Source organism: Tasmannia lanceolata, unplaced genomic scaffold (assembly GCF_043159265.1).
Source record: "Tasmannia lanceolata isolate RefF3 unplaced genomic scaffold, GAP_Taslan_0.1 ptg000015l, whole genome shotgun sequence".
In the NCBI taxonomy this organism is placed as follows: Eukaryota; Viridiplantae; Streptophyta; class Magnoliopsida; order Canellales; family Winteraceae; genus Tasmannia; species Tasmannia lanceolata.
The window spans coordinates 30846985-30866345 of record NW_027518692.1 but is presented as its reverse complement, the minus strand read 5'-3'; the positions used below and the strand labels follow the sequence as shown (position 1 = coordinate 30866345).

General features: G+C 37.2%; 2 protein-coding genes across 4 annotated transcripts; both read left to right on the top strand.

Annotated features, from left to right (window-relative positions):
• Positions 1-7042, top strand: LOC143846392 (CURVATURE THYLAKOID protein). Of its 2 annotated transcripts, XM_077354826.1 has the most exons (7): positions 2-155; positions 302-409; positions 3804-3904; positions 4815-4901; positions 5681-5743; positions 5861-5898; positions 6828-7042. In XM_077354826.1, exons 1-7 carry the CDS (start codon positions 53-55, stop codon positions 6880-6882), a joined length of 555 nt encoding a protein of 184 aa, XP_077210941.1. In that variant the 5' UTR covers positions 2-52; the 3' UTR covers positions 6883-7042. The 2 variants fall into 2 exon arrangements, with proteins under 2 accessions (XP_077210942.1, XP_077210941.1); XM_077354827.1 differs by lacking the exons at positions 5681-5743; positions 5861-5898 and having other exon boundaries at positions 1-155.
• Positions 7043-10266: 3224 nt separating this feature from the next.
• On the top strand, positions 10267-18052 carry LOC143846393 (protein PEROXIN-4-like). Of its 2 annotated transcripts, none has more exons than XM_077354828.1 (6): positions 10267-10355; positions 10893-10959; positions 13801-13920; positions 13998-14126; positions 16884-17013; positions 17823-18052. In XM_077354828.1, exons 2-6 carry the CDS (start codon positions 10948-10950, stop codon positions 17909-17911), a joined length of 480 nt encoding a protein of 159 aa, XP_077210943.1. In that variant the 5' UTR covers positions 10267-10355; positions 10893-10947; the 3' UTR covers positions 17912-18052. The 2 variants fall into 2 exon arrangements, with proteins under 2 accessions (XP_077210943.1, XP_077210944.1); XM_077354829.1 differs by lacking the exon at positions 10267-10355 and adding an exon at positions 10414-10528.
• Positions 18053-19361: the final 1309 nt, after the last annotated feature.

The window sequence follows — 19361 nt, the reverse complement described above, 5'->3', positions numbered from 1 at the left end:
TCGCATCGGGCATTTTCGTCATTGTAAGAAAAATTATGTCTTGAAAGGACAAATGACCCTTCATTTGCTCATTAAAACGCCTGAATTTCTACCAACTGATGATAGCGTTGCTCTCTCTACATCCACTTATTTCTGCCTTCAGCCAACACCAGCAGGTCCTTAAAAAGAAAAAAAAAACCCTTACAATTCTTTTCTAATTTCGTTTGATAATCCGATTTTTAAGATTCAACAGGGAAGAACCCAAAAAGGAATTTCACATCTGGGCGTCACATTTCGTTTTCTTCTTCTTCTCTGTTTTCAGGTACACAAATGGCTTCCACCATTGCAATCCCACCGGCCTCTCTTTTTTGCCGTGGAGAAAAAACCCACTGCAAAACCCATCGAAAATTCCCGATTTTTGGTTTGGGAGGTGAGTTGTTTCTCTTAATTTTCTACTAATAAAAAAACCTTAATTCATTTTCTATATGGTGTGTTGTTTGATGGGATTTGTAGTCTTTTCTGTTATCAACAAGTGTTCCTTATCCATGATACTATTGAAGAAGAATCCCTTGTTTTGGCTACTGATATTGACACTAACATGTTTCAATAATTGCACAAACTCAGCTTGTCTTTAGCTTCTAAGAGTTTTTTTGGGGAACCATCATAACCTTTTCTTTTTCTTTTTTTTGGGTATGTAAGCTGAGATCTCGTAATAACCTTTGATAGTTGTTTAAATAATAAAGGGAAAAATACACTTACCCCCTGTGGTTTCTGACACATTCAACTTAACCCCTGATGTTTAAAAAGTTACAAGTAGACCCCGTGTGGTTTCAATTTGTGTAAGGTAGACCCCCTCCACAGATTGAAGGGTTAGGATGATCTTATGGAGCTGATTTTTTGGGCACACCCTATCTATGTCAGGACCCATCAAACGAACGCTTTGGATTATCCAAACAATGTGGGCCCACTGTGTTTTTGGTAGTGTTTGGATTCAGGTATGGGGTTTGGGCCCACTACCAAAAACACAATGGGCCCACATTGTTTGGATGATCCAAAGCGTTCATTTGATGGGCCCTGACATAGATAGGGTGTGCCCAAAAAATTCGGCTCCATAGGATCATCCTAACCCTTCAATCTGTGGACTAACCGTCAACAGAGGGGGTCTACCTTACACAAATTGAAACCACAGTGGGTTTACTTGTAACTTTTTAAACATTAGGGGTTAAGTTGAATGCGTCAGAAACCACAGGGCTAAGTGTATTTTTTCCCAATAATAAAAGACACGATGAGTTGCTGCAATTATCAAAACATGGTAGTGCCAATATCAATGGCCCTTGTTTTTTATGCCTAAAATGTTCTTCAAACTTTAAACTTAGGTAATGAAGAGTAGGGTCATTGCTTTGATCTTCAATCTTTATTGAGGATCTAACATGGCAAAGAGCATCATCATTCATTTGTAATTGTTGGGGCCAGTGGCTTAGTGAATCTTGAATGTTTGAACTTCTTTCCTTGTTGTTTGATTGCAATGCAACTTGGGTCGGGTTGAGCTTTTGCTAAAAAAATGAATTGGAATCAACCCAAACCCGACCTGATTTTATGGTAAAAGCTCAACCCGAATTCCCGAAAATCGACCCGAGTTTCACCCCTAGATTGCATCATTCCGAAGTTTATATGTACCCTGTGTTAGAGACTTAGAGTCAGTCACCGCTGACTCGTGCACGTGGGGCCGGCGTAGATGAATCCTAGTTAGACTAGGACTTGTAATTGTTTTAGTATTTGGGGTTGCATAGCATTTAGATGAGACTTTTAGTGGAGTTTCGTGTTATTTAGATAAAGTAAAAGAGTAACATGTGGTTATTTGAGTTATAGTTACTCAACTCAACTCAACAAAGCCTTTGTCCCAAACTAGTTGGGGTCGGCTAAATGAATCCTTAAGAAAAATTTCATGAAGAAGGTGAAAGGAATCTACCTGCCTCTAATCTTAGCTCTAGTTGGGTTCTTCTACGTGGATCATTTTCTTCCATTCTATCCTATCCAAGGTCATGTTCTCTGTTATTTGAGTTATAGTTAAATATGATTTTAATTGTAGGTGGAGCTTTAAAGAAAATGAAGAAGTGGAAGTGTGGCTGTTTGTTAGTTAGCTATTGGGGTTTTTCTAATAGTGGGAAGTTAGCTTTGTTGGTTTGGTTTCTAGAAGTTTGGTCAGAGGAGTCCTATTATTGGTAGAAAATTTCAGAAAAATCCGTCGCGGTTTGCATAGCAAACGAGAGGGGTATGTAGTATTGTCTAAATTTAGTGTCGAAGAAGGGGTGTGCATTATCTTGACCAAGAGGTGACCTGGTGGGAATAAAACGTGGGTAATTTGCTGCAGGAGGGTGTCCCTGGATATTCAAAGGGCACGAATTTATCCTTATTTTTTACTAAGGCTTTTACTTGGGGCCACCCAGCTTATCAAAAATAAAAGTAAATATAAAATGGGGAGGGTGTCCAAGTAATATGAGGGGATAAAGTATTAAGGCATTTACCTATAAATAGGAGCTTGGGATTTCGTTTTAGGGATCTTTTTCATTTTCCCAAATCACAAACCCTATCAGAGCTCTTGCAAAAGAGAAAAATTCCTCTTTTCTCTTTCCTCTACTGATCATCTTCTCCGACGAATCATGCCGGATTCCGGCCAGCCTAGTTCCTTTTCTCAAATTACTTCCTTTTCTTATTTAATTGGATTTTAGTACCATTGCATTTTGTTTTTAATTGATTTTAATCTCTTGAAACCCTAATTCCAAACCTGTCTTCTCCGGTCAGATTTTGGCCATTCTCCGGCAACAATTCCGTCCATTTTCCTTCTCTTTAAAAATTCAGAAGGATATGCTCAATCATATTTTGGAGGCCAAGACTTCAAAATAAGCATGGCATCTGTTCACCACTTTGTTTTAAAAAACAAGCAGTGCAAGATTACAGATGCTTGAAAACGAGATAAGCTTCATATCTCAAGGAAACATAACGATTCCTGAGTATTTCTTTCCTTCTAGTTTGATAGCAATGCAACTTGGGTCGGGTTGGGCTCATGCTAAAAAATGAATTGGAATCAATCCAAACCCGACCTAATTTTATGGTAAAAGCTCAACCCGAATTCCTGAAAATTGACCTAAGTTTCACCCCTAGATTGCATCATTCCGAAGTTTATACGTACCCTGTGTTAGAGTCATCACTGACTCGTGCTCAGCGTCGGAGAGGTCGGGCCGGCGTAGATGAATCTTAGTTAGACTAGGGCTTGTAGTTGTTTTATGATTTGGGACTGCATAGCATTTAGACGAGGGTTTTAGTGGAGTTTCGTGTTATCTAGATAAAGTAAAATAGTAACATTTGGTTGTTTTGAGTTATTGTTAGAATATGATTTTAGTTGTAGATTGAGTTTTAAAGAAAAGGAAGAAGTGGACGTGGGGCTGTTTGTTAGTCAGCTATTGGAGTTTTTCTATTAGTGGGAAGTTAGCTTAGTTGCTTTGGTTTCTAGAAGTCTAGTTAGAAGGGCTCTTATCATTGGTAGAAAAGGTGAATGCTGTGTTTGTCTTTTCCTAGTGGAATAGTTAGAGGAGGCCTATGAGTCCTGGTAGGTTTGTTTTGTTTTTTGCTTATAAAAAAAGGAGAGAGCAAAACATATTTTGCAAGTGGTGTAATATTTTGAAAATCATATTCAAGAGAAAGAATAAAGAAAATTTTCTCTACCTTAGTTTAGTGGTTTTTCTTCTTGATTTCTTCTTTTGCTTTGATTTTTTCTTCAACATCCTGTAGTGTATGATTATGTTTCAACGTCTGTCGTGATTCAGAAAAACAGGGACGTGTTACGGTTTCGGTCGTTGCTAAAGCTGTCGGGGAGAATTCCGATCTGTCCAACTCCCAGAGTATTGTGAAATCTGTTCAAAATGCTGTGAGTGTTTGTCTAAGTATACGGTCCTTAATGCAATTTTCTTCTCCTCCTAAGGAATGCCCATCCTTTATTTAAATGTAAAAAGAAAAATGAAAATTCAATTTACAAGTTCAATGGCTTAATTGTTTTCTCAATCAGTCCTGATGAAAGAGGTCTGCACATACACTTGTGTAAATCTTTAGTCCTGTTAGAGACAGTAACAAATAGGGAAAACTGAACTAAGTAGTTCCTTTACTTCATTTTGAGTTCTGTAAGTTACATAGCGGGTAAATGTGATGCTCAGATGCTAAGAAGCCTTAGGCCCTCTTTGGATAATGCTAAAAATTATTTTCATATAATCTTATATGCAAATGGTTTTGAATTTAAATGTGATTATTTGCAAAAAATTGTTATAATAGTTTTAAAAACCTTATAGTTAATGAGTTTCAAAGAAGCATTAATGTGCCACTGACATATAATATAAAATTTAAATAATCCTATTTGTATGTGAGAAACAATTTTGGTGGCATCCAAAGACACCCGTAGTTCCTTCCACGTATGTTTCTAAGAGATCAGGTGTGTTTACGGTTAAAAGGTGCTTTCTAATTTGTTTGGATCAGTACCTTTCCGTAATTAATACTGTTTTTTCCCATTTCAGTAGTAGTCACCAGCCAAGTTCTCACTATTAATTGGATAAAACATTCTTTTCTCTCTCAATTAAAGCCTTTTAAATCATTATTCAATGTGTATACAGACAAAGACAGGTGGTCTGCCGAAATTAAAGTCCATCTTCTCCCGCTATTGGAAGCAATGGGATCCATATGCTTCCAAATAGAGAGTGGACCATAAAATCCATGGTCTGCACTATCTATCTATCTAATCCTTGGTCCGCACTATTGATTCGCTTGTCTCATATAATGCTTTGAAACAGTGGGATAAAACTGAAGATCGAATTGCTCTTGCTGGTTTGGGCTTTGCAGCTGTGGCAGCACTTTGGACATCTCTTAATTTGATTGGGGTAATTATTGTGATTCTTTCTCTTTTAAAGCAAGTCACCATACTGTGTAAAGTAGTTATTTTTATTAAGAATTTACATACAAGGAAACGCCGTGTAAAGAAGTTACAAATTAAGGTAACAAACCTACAAAGAAGAGAGCTCTTCGGAACAAGGGGAAGAGTTAGTATTTACATTGTTTAACTTATAAAGGGAACCTCAAAAACATCTCGAGATTATAGACCCTAGTTCCTTCAGATGAGAAAAGGTAAAATAAGGTGTGACCTGATGGCCACACATGCTGTGATAGGGCAGATACACGTTAGGTTACACAGGTGGGCAATGTTTAGGCCTATCACAAATAGGCCTAATAGCACGTGGTGTCCTTTCAAAACCAGAATCTGTCTAGGAATCATATTTTAGTCTACAAATCCTTGAATAAGATCTTCAATGAAGCAACTCACCGAGGCATCCTAGTCTCCCTGGAATTCTGGCTGACTTGGGCTCTGTCTTTGTTGGATTTCTCCCAGTTAGTGGTTATTCCTTGTTTGGATTTTCAAGGAAATAAATTCTGTTCATTTAAAAAAAAAAAGGAAATAAATTCTGTTCATGTTTTCTTCAAAACTTCCAAGTGAGGAACTTGTGAAGCTTCTTCTTCCCTTGGAATTAATTTACAGATGCATTTCCTTTTTATGCAAACCCTCATATTTCTGTTGGCGATGGAGTCTAGTGTAGTGTATCATGACGTATACATATATTATCCTATCAATTTTATGTGACTCCTAATAGTTTTTCACTTGTAGGCCATTGACAAGCTTCCTGTTATCCCAAATGTGCTAGAATTCATTGGAATATTGTTTTCTTCGGTGAGTAGTTTGGTACATAGTTTGGTTTCTTAAAAAAAGAAAATATTCTAGCATTTCCTTGTGTTTCCCTGTGTTTCCCTCCCTACTAACTATTTGCATTTCTCAATTTTCTTTCAGTGGTTTATATATCGTTTTCTTGTGTTCAAACCCGATAGGTAAGAAGCTTTACATATTTGATTCCTTGAGTAAAACTAAGCATGATTTGGTTTTATCCATTAATGTCCTATTGGTTATTTTACAGTAGATGCATGCGACTTCTTTCAGTTTATTTGAGTACACATGAAACACATTTGCTTTTGTTTCCTTCTTTGAAAATAAGTACAGATTTGCAGCTTTTGTATCTATGTTTTCTGGGATAATTAAGGCTCCGTTTCTTTCGATGTAAAATGGACGTAAAACAAATTTTACTTACAGTTTTGCACTTGAAAATGGGCTTAAAATTTGTTTTATGCCCATTTTACGTCAAAAGAAACAGAGCCCAAGTGAAAAATAGCAATATATATAGGGAAATGTTATCAGCAAAACCATTTTTTGATATTTGCGCAAACCCAGCTGTCTTTTCTTCTTTAATTGGCTCATGAGAGCTTTTTGGGAAATGTAATAACCTTTTGACAGCTCTTTAAATACTAAAAGACAAGATGGGTTAGTGAAAATATCAAAGTATGGTTGTGCTGATATCATTTCCCTATAGGAAAATGGGATCATGTGTTGAAAAAAAAAAGCACAGGATCCTCTATCGCGACATATGTGAATACATAAAAAAGAGCGGTGCTTATCTCGAGGAATGCAAAAGGCACAAATCTATGTTTTATGGGATAATTAAGTGAAAATTGTCAATTGCCATCTTCATCTTTATTTGAATTTCATAATTAAATTCTGATTTAATCCAGCACTACTTATTTGATTATTGCAGAGAACAGTTTTTTTCATCAAAACTACTGTTTTTGTTGTACCCTCAAAACAATATCAGTATACAACCACATTTTCCGAATTGAAATTGAACATGAACCTGCATGCAACTTCTTCGATCCATTGGAACCATTGCCATGAACCTGACGTAGGCCTCTTCTTTGTTTGTTTTCAGGGAAGAGTTATCGAAAATTATCAGCGATTCAATCTCAAACATTTTGGGTCAGTGAAAATGTGAGATTAGCTGAAATGGAAGAAACGGGAAAGAAACTGTGATTTGGGTGGGTGATATTTTCTGCACTCTTAAGACTCATTGATTTATCTATGAAAATCTGTTTCAGCATCAAGTGTAGAACAATAACAACGAAAGCCAAACTGCCATTTCTTTCAGTAGCAAAGGGTTATTTTAGATGCAAAAGTAGAGCAAAGAACAGAAGGTTTTTAGTCCAGAATTTTATCCATAGCAAGATATAAAAACATTTCCCTATTTGGTGAAGAGAAAATCCTAGTCGATTCGGCACGACGCAGTCGAGTACTCGGTTGACGCGGCTAAGTACTTGGTTGATGCGGTCATAATTCGGAAGATTCAAAGGAGTTTTTATTGACTTTGTAGGGCACAACGCGGAATGCAGAAAGCAGCAAAGGGAATCGATGTGGACGCCGGGGAGTTTTAAAACCATGGTGGTTACAATCTAATTGGAGTAGCTTCAATTAATTAAATGAGATAAAAATAGAAAAACTAGTACTTTTTAAATCTCGACGTCTCTGCTTTTTGAAAAATTTGTGTGTTTTGTCGCCATTCCTCCCCATTGCTTTTAATGAAATTCTGTTCATATTTTCTCCAGGGAAATGATAAATGCGCGCCTTTTCATTGCTTGGGACACCCAGCTACAGTGTATCTTATTTACCTCAATATTTTTTTAGGGAGATGATATTTTCACCCCTATGTAGTACACATTCGCCCCCTTATAACGTCAAGAGTGGGCAATTTTAACTCCTTTTGATGTCAAATCACGTTATAAAAGGGGCGAAGGCGTACTGCAGGGGGTGAAAATATCGTCGTCCCTTTTTTTAGCGTTAAATCATAAGGACTTGGACAATAGGAGGAGGGACAAGTTAAAAGTTAAAATTCAGTAAAAAGTTAAAAAAGTCAACTCGGGTCTTTTTGTCTTTTGAATCGTAGGACAATCCTAATAGATGAATATTCTTTAAATCATCGTTCTTTGGTATTTTACAAACTTTCTGCCATTACTTAGCCGATAATTCTATTTTTTCAATGAACATTGTAAGCAACATGAAAGATAACTCAGTGTATCAAAGAGTCCAAAATTAATTATTGGACTCAAAATTACTTTTAATTTCGAGTCTAATAATCAGTTTTGGACTCTAAGGCCCGATTTATTTTGGACTTTGAGAATTGATTATAGTCCAAGTTCACTCATAATCAATTCTCAAAATCCCAAACAAACAGGCATTAAAATGGATTTTTGGCACATCTATCTATCTATCAATCAATAATACATACTAATTTTGGCCAGTAATCGGTTGGAGCGCTCACCATCGGTTGTCACAATCTAAAACGAACAGGGCTATGTTTCTTTGCAAGTGTCGTTCACCTTTTCTAGGAAAAGTTTTTCTAGAAAATATTTTTCCTAGACCATGTTTTTATGGGGTGGGTTGCTCCATTCTGACCTGGTGGTCAAGGGTTCGAGTCACGGAAACAGCCTCTCTGCAAAGCAGGGGTAAGGCTGCGTGCATCTAGCCCTCCCCAGACCCCACAATGGCAGGAGCCTCGTGCACTGGGCTGCTCTTTTTTATGTTTTGATGGGGTGGGCACCATACTTATACCCAAGAATAGCATGGGTAGGGCCCATCATTTTACACTTGATATGGTAGGCCCATCAACTATATCCAAACTAGGGGTGCAACTCGAGTAAGGTTGGATCAGGTTGAGGCCAACCCTAACCCAACCCAAGATAGCATTCGCTCAACCCCAACCCAACCTAACTCAAGCCTCGGGTTGAGGATGGTCAACCCTAATCGAACCCATCAAACCCGAATTGGGTCGGATTGAGTTGGGTTGGTCCGGGATCACCCTATGCTAAATAGAAAAATACAATAACCCAAAGAAAACCAAGATAAAATTAGAGGACAGAGGTCGGGTCGGTTCGGGTTGGGTTGCCAAGGCTTCAACCCTAACCCATCCCAAAATTAAATCGGGTTGGCTTTTCCCAACCCTAACCCAACCCAACTTGAGGAAATGCGAACCCAACCCAACCCAAAATCGGATTGAGCCCGTTGGGTTTGGGTTAAGCCTGACCCAAGTTGCACCCCTAAATTCCAAACCCATGCATATCATGGGACCCACTATTTTAAACCTCATGCTATGATGGTGTGGGTCCTAAGTAATATTTAATGACCATGACTACCATGGGCCCACTGTACCTATGCATAAGGTGAGGCCCACCATTTTACCACTAATGTTAGGGAAATGATAAATGCGCCCCTTTTCATCACTTAGGACACCCGGCTACAATGTATCTATGATTGCAAAGGGGCTGATGTACACATTTGACGGAATGAAGTGACCTGATTGCCACGTACAATGCAACTAGGTGTCCCAAGTGATGAAAGGGGGTGCATTTATCATTTCCCTAAGGGCCTGTTTGGACGCCGAGAAGATTTTGATTTGGATTTCTCACATTTGCAGCCCTTTTTGTGTTGTGATTTGAATCCTGATCAAATCCTTGGATTTTCAAATAAGTGATTGACAGTGAAAAAAATCAGATTTCCAAATATGCTGTGGAAATAAGTAATTGGAAATTAACAGATCTGGCAGTTTCCTTCACCCTCTTTGCTCCTCAACCTCTACTCTCTAATAGGAAGTACCTCCTCTCTCTCTCTAGCTCAACATAAACTGCCGGATCTATTCATTTTGTATTCAAAACTCAATTCCAAATCCAAATCCAAAACATGAGATATCCAAACGGGCCATAATTTTATTAACAGATCTGGCAGTTTCCTTCACCCTCTTTGCTCCTCAACCTCTACTCTCTAATAGGAAGTACCTCCTCTCTCTCTAGCTCAACATAAACTGCCGGATCTATTCATTTTGTATTCAAAACTCAATTCCAAATCCAAATCCAAAACATGAGATATCCAAACGGGCCCTAATGTTATTATGTTATTGATGAGGTGGGGTCCAATGTCTCTGCCCAAACCTATGCATTTGAATGGAGCCCATCATTTTACACCTCATGTTTTGATGTTTTGATGGCGTGGGGCCCGCCATTTTCCACCATTTCATAGCATGGGATTGAATACTAGTAGTACTAGTCTGCATATGCTATTAATTAATGGTGGGGCCACTCCTCATTCCAAACTCCCATCGTAGGTCGAAGCTTACCAACCCTTGAGATAGTGGGGCCCACAACTTGGCCAAGTCCCGCAGCCTTAAACGAATATGTTTCACATTATTAATTGGCCGACAATAAATTCGCACCCAATGTAGGATGATTCACACCCCTGATAACTTGAATTGAGGCAGACTTTTAACGCTTTTTGTCGTCAAATACCATTATAAGGGGCGCGAATCATCTACAGTGGGTGCGAATATATAATCATCTTATTAATTGAACTCGCGAATAAGTGTCAACCTTTTCCCAAACCAAACACCTCCTTCCTTCCATTTCTTGCCTTGCAGGTCAGATTTTTACCCCCCTTCTTATATTTTCTATAATATTGTTTTGATTCTTCACAACTAAATCTTCTTTTTATTTCACATAACAAGATCAAGAATTTTCATTTATTCACACCCCCTCTTTTCATTTCTTCAACCCCCTTCTCTGTATTTTTTAAAGCTTGTGAAATTTCTAGGTATTGAAGAATCAATGAAGCAAATTGAAATAAGCTATGAATATCAACAAATTGCACATCTTTTTATTTAAATCTTATGGACGTTTGATTCAATTTTCCTCAGAAATGGAGAATTTCCCCCCTTTTTTTTAGTTTTTGTTGCTGTTTGTTATGTGCTTGTATGGGTCCTACTTGGGCTGGAATAAATCAGTTTAGATTTTAGAGATTTGCTTTATTTGATTAGGAAAAACATATGATTTTTTTTTTTCATGATTTGTGGAATTAGGGTTTTCCTTCATGTACCCATTTTTCTTTCAATTTAATCTTATATTTTATATATTTTTTTTTGATAGCCCCAAGATTTTATCTCTAATTTCCTATGCAGTTTGGAGTCCAATTTCCAGATTTGAAATTTGAAGTATAATTAATCCCTAGAAGCAATGAGTATGCAGGTTCGCAACTACATACTTTAGATGATTTTATTGTTCTTTTCATGATATAAATATGCAGTTTATTTCTCATTGAATATAACATCACTTCATAAACAAGAGTCAATGTAATCTATGTTTGTAAGATCAATGTTGGGATCACACTATGGGAGCAATCAGTAGATAAAACGCGCAATACCATCTTGATCAAAAAACAAAATTTTGCAATACCAAGATTATGGGTCTTATGTGATAAATTTATTAGGCTTTCTTGATGTACAATATGTTCTATGTACATGAGTGAAGAACGCAACCTATATTTTTCAATATAGGTTTATATTATGAATGTCTCATATATAGCCTCTTTTTGCTTTTCAAAAAGTTCCATTCATATAATCTGTTCTTTATAATGGCATCATGCTCTAAATTTAATATCCTGTTTCTTTGCCCATGTTTCTATGTTGAGATGTATTTTTGGGCAGTTTTAGCATTTTTTAGCTACCAACTAATGTGGTAAATGCAACCTTGTGTTTCACAACATAATATCATGATAAAGCATGGGTACCTATCTTTCAGATTTGAGAAGTGAAGTATCTGTAAATACAACACTCGTTCTAAATTTTGAAGTATGGGGTACCAATGGTTTGGATCAACCGATTCTACTTTGCTGTGGATTTCTTTATGTTCCTTTATGATTCATTATGATAAAAAAATTCGTTTTGGAAAGGTGGGGGTAGAATGTGGCATTCACATGCTTTGTGGCTGATTTAACTATAGTTACCATAAGCTTCCCAGTTGGCTCGAAAGCTCGCTTCAGAAGCTAAATTCTCCTCTCTTCCTAAATTTAGCATAAACACACTTCCATCATGCTTCCTGTTGAGGAGATTATTATTTCTGAAAAGACTGTTCTTTTTTGTGATGCCAAATGAGTGTATTTAGAACTTGAGACACTCCTCCTTTTAAATATAACATAAAGGAATGTATTAAAAACTTAAAAAACTGATTAAAAGTTTTAATGTAACTTATATATGATTTTTAAAAATATTTAACAAAATCATTAAGACTTCAATCTTGGAAAACTATAAATCCCTGATCCTTGTAATTCTAATGAACTATGAAGTACTTTAAAGTTTTAACTACTTGTAGCCCTAACCTACATTAACTCTACATCCCGAATGTACTATAACCCCTCTTTCAATGCCCTTCTCGTTCACTTCCAATGCGGCACCCCACATGCTTCATGTTCACTTCTCATGATGCTTCCCACATGTTTCCTCTTTACTTCCCCATTGCTTCCTTTGTGCTTTTCACTTCACACTTTTTTGTTTAGACCCCTTGCTTCTCACTCTGCTTCCCATATCACTCATATTTGCTTTCCACTCTGGCAACTATGTTTCTAAATAGATGTGCCGGAGTTGATTTTTACTCGATGAAAACCATTGATGTATGTGGACAGTTTGTGGTGATTTGGCACAGCCATCAACTATCCGTGCCAGGTGGAATGTAGATTAAGTTGCAGGCGAAAACAAAAAAAATGTTTTAAGTTGTTTTTGTGTGAGCTACAAAGTTCATGCACATTCGAGCGAAAGCAAAAAGTTACTTTTCTCATATAAAAAAATCTTGGCTTTGGGTACTAATTAGAGGGATCTCAAGTTACATATTAGAAAAACTGTATGAATGGTTGTGAGCATGTTTTTGGTTTTCATTGTCTTTTCTTTAGAGTAACAATTCCCTTTTTACAGGTACTTAGGAAATATTTCTAATAGAAAGTTGCAAAACACAAAGTCCAAGTAAAAAAAAAAACTAGTCCAATTTTCTCATCCATAACAATTAACATCTTGATGGTTAAAAATCACCAACCGAAGGGAAAAAGAAGCCTGAGTTAAACTATGCCTTTTACAATGCTCGTGAACGGTTCCCATCTTCTTATTACATTTGGGGTTTGCTCTTCAATTTTTCTTGTCTGTTGGTTGAACCCTATGATCTATTGACACGGGCTCGGGTGTCGACAGGGATATGAGGTGTCTGACACGGCAACCACTACAATACATAAACATCGACACGCTCGTAGGCTTGCATACATATAGAATTTTGGTTCTCAACTCAACATTTGCAGCAAGAGATAGTCATTCAATAAACTAATAAATCTTAGGATTAAGCAACTATAAGTCTAAAGCAAACGTGAGATAATAAGAGACCCCAATATGCAGCAAGAATGAGAGACCATTAAGATACAATGAATTAATATAATATTGGAATAAGATTTTCTTTAGGGTTTTAGGTTTAGGTGAGGGAGATAACAAAAATATTAGTTAACGGAGAGTTAATAACAAAAGAGGAGGCAAACACATTATTCAATAATAAGATAGTATTTACCCTTGACACAATACAAAAAAGTGTCAACACATGCACACTAAGTCCGACACTGCTAGCAGCCCATTTACAAGTGTCGAAAGGCGTGTTGATACGTGTGTTAGTGTCGACATGTGTTGACACACATGTTAACAGTAAATTCAAAGTGGCTTCTAAATCATAGGAGGAACCATTTACTACGTCTCAAGTTCCGTTGGGCTTCCTGCTCTTTCTAAACTCAAAATCAAATTGTTATACCATTTGCAGCGTCTTGGATTGCATTTGAATCCGAGCGCATGACTCCTCAAAATCCAAATCAGTTTTATCTTTCAATGTGGTTTAATATGCTTAGTTCCATTTATCTTTCCAAAAAAAAATAAAAAATGCTCAGTTCCTTCTCTCATAGTCCATATAAAAGCATGCTTTTGCGATTACTCTGCAATATGCACATTAGAAGAATATTATTGCCTGATGTTTGGTTCTATTCAAAAACTGATTATGTATCACATACAGGCATCGAGGGCGAGACTTTTCAAGGAGTACAAAGCGGTGCAGCGAGAGAAAGGAGAAAATTCAGATATCGAATTGATGTGTGATGATTCTAACATATTTAAGTGGTCTGCTCTTATTAAGGTAAGTTTTGTTATATGGGGGAGGATCAAAGTCATCATGTTGCTTTGGAACTTAAAGTTGGCTTGTTTTGCATCTAGGGACCTTCAGAAACTCCTTATGAAGGTGGTGTATTTCAGTTAGCATTTTCCGTTCCTGAGCAGTATCCTATGTTGCCTCCTCAAGTGCGGTTCTTGACAAAAATATTTCATCCTAATGTGCATTTTAAGGTATGCATGATTTCAAAAAATATTTCATCATTTTAAGTTATTCATAATTTCTCTTTCCTTTTGAATATATTTCTAATCTTCAGTTTTTGAAACTTCTCAGCCAAATAATCGTGACCTCCTTTTGAATATATTTCTAAAGTTTAGTTTTTGAAACTTCTCAGCTAAGTATCTGTGGCGAGGAACAGGGATAAATTGTATCCATTGATTTGGTTTACTTAGGCCCTGTTTGTTTTGGATTTTGAGTCCAAAATGATTGTTGGACTCTATTAAATACAATAATCAGTTTTGATGTTTGTGCACTGGGGGAGGCGTATCCATGGCAGAAGACAAACAGCCAAGAGCAGTATGTGATCTCTCCTTCCATTGATAATCTTAGTGCAATAGAGGTATTTTCCATTGAAGATCAGAAGCTTTTCATAATCTGAGATAGAAAGGAAAGATTAACACCAAGAGCAGCAATGTTCTTAGTGTTTGGTGCCCCATGTGTAGGGGCTTTTGGAATGCTCAAGTTGCTAGCTTTAAGACTCATTTGAACCCAATGAAATGGATTGAATATGTTGCCTATAAACACTACATCCAAGAAGCTCACAACCATCCCGTCCTTATTAATCCACTAACATATATGAATCATGAAAATAAAGTATTCAATTCACCTGCTACCGAAAAAGATTACCATCATTTGGATCTTCGAAAAGGTAATCACAGATCTATTGCCTCGCGTCCAAATCCTAAAGTTGTGGCAAATACGCTAAGAAGTATACAAAAAGATTTCGTACTAACCCCGCATCCAACATGCATCGTAGTTATGGAAATGAGAATAATAATTACTCAAGGCACTCAAGAGTTGGTCCTCTCCTATATGAAAAGAGGGAGGGAAAGGGTTTTGGTAGCTTCTCCGCCGAAGAAAGGAGATTTGACCGCACGGGTAAAAGAAAGTTGGCGAGGGAGGAAGGACTAGGCATGAAAGAAAAAATTTCCTTCAAACGACATGGTCAAGGTAGAAGGACGAAGCGGCAACAATCAACCTCATGAGGGGAAATCAAACAGGCTTTTTTGGAGCATCAGTGGAAGAAACTCCGAGAGGAAGCAATGGGTAAGGAAGCGGAGATAGAAGCCCTTACAGGCAAGAAATCTATGGAAGAGGTATGTGTTCCTCTTCACGAGCTCCCCCATTTCAAAAAGGCTCTGGCGGAAGAGAAGAAAGCCTTGGAAGAGGGGACGGATTCAGAGGAGGATTGGAAAGATGAAATCATTGAGGGGCCATCTCGAGAGACTGCTTAGTCTAGAGATTCCATGGATGTAGGAAGATTAAAGGTTGTCTTGAAAGGGCTAAACATGCCTCAGTGGAAGAAAATGTGGAGTTGTTAAACAAGGAGAAGCAGACGTTCTCGGTGGAATTTGACGAGATGTCAAAAATGGGTAAGACGCTGGGCATTGGCTTTGAGGAAAATGTAGAGAAGATGAAGGAGATGCTTCTGGACATAGAGAAGCGAGACGCGGTGGAAAAGGGGAAGACGCCAGGTAGGGGTAGCAGGGAGCTTAAGGCTCTGAAGAAATGAGGGGTTTTTTCTTACTGTGTAAATAGTTTTTGGTGGACTTTTGCGGGTTGTCTTGGATGAAATTATTTTTGGAAGGGTTTGGAAGGTCTTGTTGGGTTGGATGTTATTGAAGATGGAAGATGGGAAGTTGTTATTGATCCGGTTACTGAACTCTTTACCCTAATTGAGGGATTTGGATGGTAATGAGATTATTTGAGCGTGCTTGAGGGACTTTGGTCCTTTGTTGCTCGAGGAATTATCCTTTGTTAATCTCTAACTTGCTAGGGTGAATGGATATTTGTTACGTTTTATGAATGATTTGGTGAGGATAAAGTAGGTCTTTGATGAAGTTTTAGCTATTTTGTGGATTTGTAATGTCTTTTTGCAGAAACACTAGGTCTCTAAAACCTCTTATCTTGGCATAAGAATCAGTTCTATGCCTCTCATATTTTGTACACAGGGGGGACTCCTTGTCCCCTGTGCTTGTAATGATCTCAGTATATGAATATATTGTCAATTTTCAGAGAAAAGTATTCAATTTCTAAAGCTAAATCACAATCATTCAAATCACAAAATCATAAAAATAGTCATTCAAATACTAAAATAAAATGCAACCATTCAATGTATGTAAAACTGAGAGAAAGCTAATGCAATTAAGCTTTCATCCATTATGGTTGATTTCCGAAAACGTCTTGTGTGATATTATCTTCTACTCTTCTATACGCCACCAAAAGAAGCTCAAAGACTCTGGCAGAGCAATCCAGTAGTCCTTGATCCTATTAAAGGCTTTCCAAGTGCTCTACTTGTCTTTGAAGACTATTTTACCTCACCCATTCCGATTTGTAAAGGGTGATAAATATGAAAAGCCCTAAGTGTAAGCTGCTTTAGGCGGCACCTCATGTTCTTTTGTCATACTATAATCAGTCATGCGCCTAGCCCCAGGTAAGGCACAAGGGATCCCAAATGCCCGAGGCATGCACATAAGTGTGCATCCAAAATGCATTTTACAAGTACAACACGTGTTAGCAGAAGATTCATGCAACTGTATGTAGGGATTTTCTTTTTCCTTTTCACTTCTCATTTTCTTCTATTTCCTTAATGACATTCTTTGTAATCAACGATAAGAAAAATCTTAGCTAATATTGAATGTTTGAAACTGAATTGTCGTAATCATCATAATTCATCATAATTATTCTAGTATCCTTCTTGTTTTAATCAGACAGGAGAGATCTGCTTAGATATCTTGAAGAACGCTTGGAGCCCCGCATGGACGCTCCAATCTGTTTGTAGGGCTATAATTGCTTTGATGGCCCATCCAGAACCTGATAGCCCCCTTAACTGCGATGCAGGTATGCTGGTTTTATTTTATTTATGTCGGTACTTCTTTTGAAATGAATTGAAGTGCCCATGTCATTAAGCGATAGTTTCTCTTATAAAATGCATTAGTTCCTTACTATAGTCGAGTGCTCACATTTTAATTTGGTTTCTTCGTTGGGAAAATATTGTGCATTTAACCAATAGTGCAAATAATTTGGTCTACAGTTATCCATAAGATTTGTATAGTTTAATTCCCTGGATCTTAAACTCACAAATCCAGCAACAAATTACCATAGTGTTGGGGAGGAAATAGAATGTCTGACCAGTGCTTAAATCCTAACCACCATTGTGATCACAATGCACCTTTGACAGAGATTTCTGTTAGGTGGCACATCCTTGGTTTTAACTTCAAACCGAACAAGATCTACCCAGGAAATGGGACGGAGCCTAGTTATCTTAGTTACAAATCACTTTGCAAAAATGATTTAGATGAAAAAGGATATGATAAATTTAATTCGAAAGCTATCACAGTGTGATCTCGATGCATATATCTACATTTATGCTCTGGTGTTGTGAAATGTGTTTTCTTTTTTGGGATAGGGTCATTTATTTAATAGAAATAACTTCTCATGAAATGATGTTAACTCATTTGTCAACGATTCTTTTGAAAATAAATGAAACATGACAATATCGGCAATGATTGAGTTACATAACAATCTGATTCATTAGTTCGTAGTTAAACTTTAGAACGGTATTATTATCCTTATAAGGATGGTTTGCACTTTTTTTTCTGATGGTTTTTATTCTTTTGATGTTATTTGATTCTTCCGTTTTTATGAAGGCAACCTGTTGCGGTCTGGAGATGTAAGGGGATACCAATCCATGGCAAAGATGTATACCAGGCTTGCCGCCATGCCAAAGAAAGGGTAATTCAACAGAATGGAAATATTTATTTTGTTGACATGTGTCTTCGTCCATTTACCAGCATCTTGCATGTTTTGTGATGCAATCAAATGAACAAATGCTTATATTTTGAACTCAAATTTATTATCGAATGTCTCATTTGGCGTATTTTTTTAATTTACAACCACAAAAAACTTCAGTATTTAGTGGGTTGCTAAACCCTATTTCTATGGCAACCAAATGAACCCTCACATATTGAAAGAGAAGTATCATGAAGAAATCTGCAAGGCTGTCAACATTGCTACCATGAAAATACTTTGTTGGAATGTTAAAGTCGCGAATTGCCGAACTCTAAGGTGGATGCTGAGGAACTTGGTTTTCGTTAACACCACCGATTTGATTGCCATCATCGGAACTAGATGTGCTCGACCTAAGATCTGGACAGGTAGAATTGATAGTATAATCAAATATTGACGAAAATGCGAATTACCTTTCTTCCTTCAATTATTATTTTTTTGGTAGGTAAGCTGGGATTGGACCTCGGACCTTAAGGTTGAAGAACATAGCCTTGACCATTGAGCTAGAGGCTCAAGGTCATTCTAGGGGAATATGGCTATACTGCAATGTAGGCAGTTGTGGGAATCACTTTATACCCTAGTTTGGAATTGGAATCCGAAAGTTTCGGCATAATTACCTGATGAAAATGGTTCAGAGGACAGTAAGGAAGGAATCAAACAATGGAATCTATTGGCCCCTAGATCAAAGGGCTCTGCTCGGTAATCCTCCTATTCTCCTTTTGGATAATATGATGAAAAATATATAAAACTCAAGGCCCTATTCATTTTAGATTTTGAGAACCGATTTTGAGTCCAAAACTGATTATTGGATTTGAAACTAAAACATAAATTGGAGACCCACAGTCAATTTTAATACACATGATATTACTTTTGCTTAACCTAGCACAAATTTCTAGTTGAGGATTCTCCTCACAAACTATTATTATTGGCTGCCATCCTTGCCAGACTGGTTGTTCTGGATTTTGAGAACTGATTGTGAGTCCAAAACTGGCTATTGGATTCAAATTTACGTTTAGAGTTTTGAATCCAATAGCCAGTTTTGGATTCACAATCGATTCTAAAAATCCAAACGAACAGGCCTAAGCCGAAAATTGGCTATAATAAATTGACCAAAATACCCTCTGCCATGTAGATTTTGATCTGTTTACAGCCTGTTGGTGGGCTACCTTTCACGGGCCGGATTCCCTTTGATGCCCTAATGGCACTGTTTTGTTTAGCAAACCCTCACTTAACTTTAATACTGTTTCATACTTTTTGACTGAGAGATACTAAGAGCAGCTAATTGTATTTTCATTAATAACAATAATGGGAAATGACAAAAATACCCCTAAGGCATTTTATTTGACCATTGCTACTACAATATCCCATCATTTTGTGCCGTAACACGTTTTGCTGACTAC

Bases quoted from the DNA above. Each gene is read 5' to 3' on its own strand.
- LOC143846392 (XM_077354826.1), top strand. From the start codon at position 53: ATGACCCTTCATTTGCTCATTAAAACGCCTGAATTTCTACCAACTGAT. The intron at 410-3,803 runs GTGAGTTGTTTC...GTCGTGATTCAG, and splicing joins CCCGATTTTTGGTTTGGGAG to AAAAACAGGGACGTGTTACG. The intron at 3,905-4,814 runs GTGAGTGTTTGT...GCTTTGAAACAG, and splicing joins TGAAATCTGTTCAAAATGCT to TGGGATAAAACTGAAGATCG.
- LOC143846393 (XM_077354828.1), top strand. The intron at 14,127-16,883 runs GTATGCATGATT...TGTTTTAATCAG, and splicing joins ATCCTAATGTGCATTTTAAG to ACAGGAGAGATCTGCTTAGA. The intron at 17,014-17,822 runs GTATGCTGGTTT...GTTTTTATGAAG, and splicing joins CCCCCTTAACTGCGATGCAG to GCAACCTGTTGCGGTCTGGA.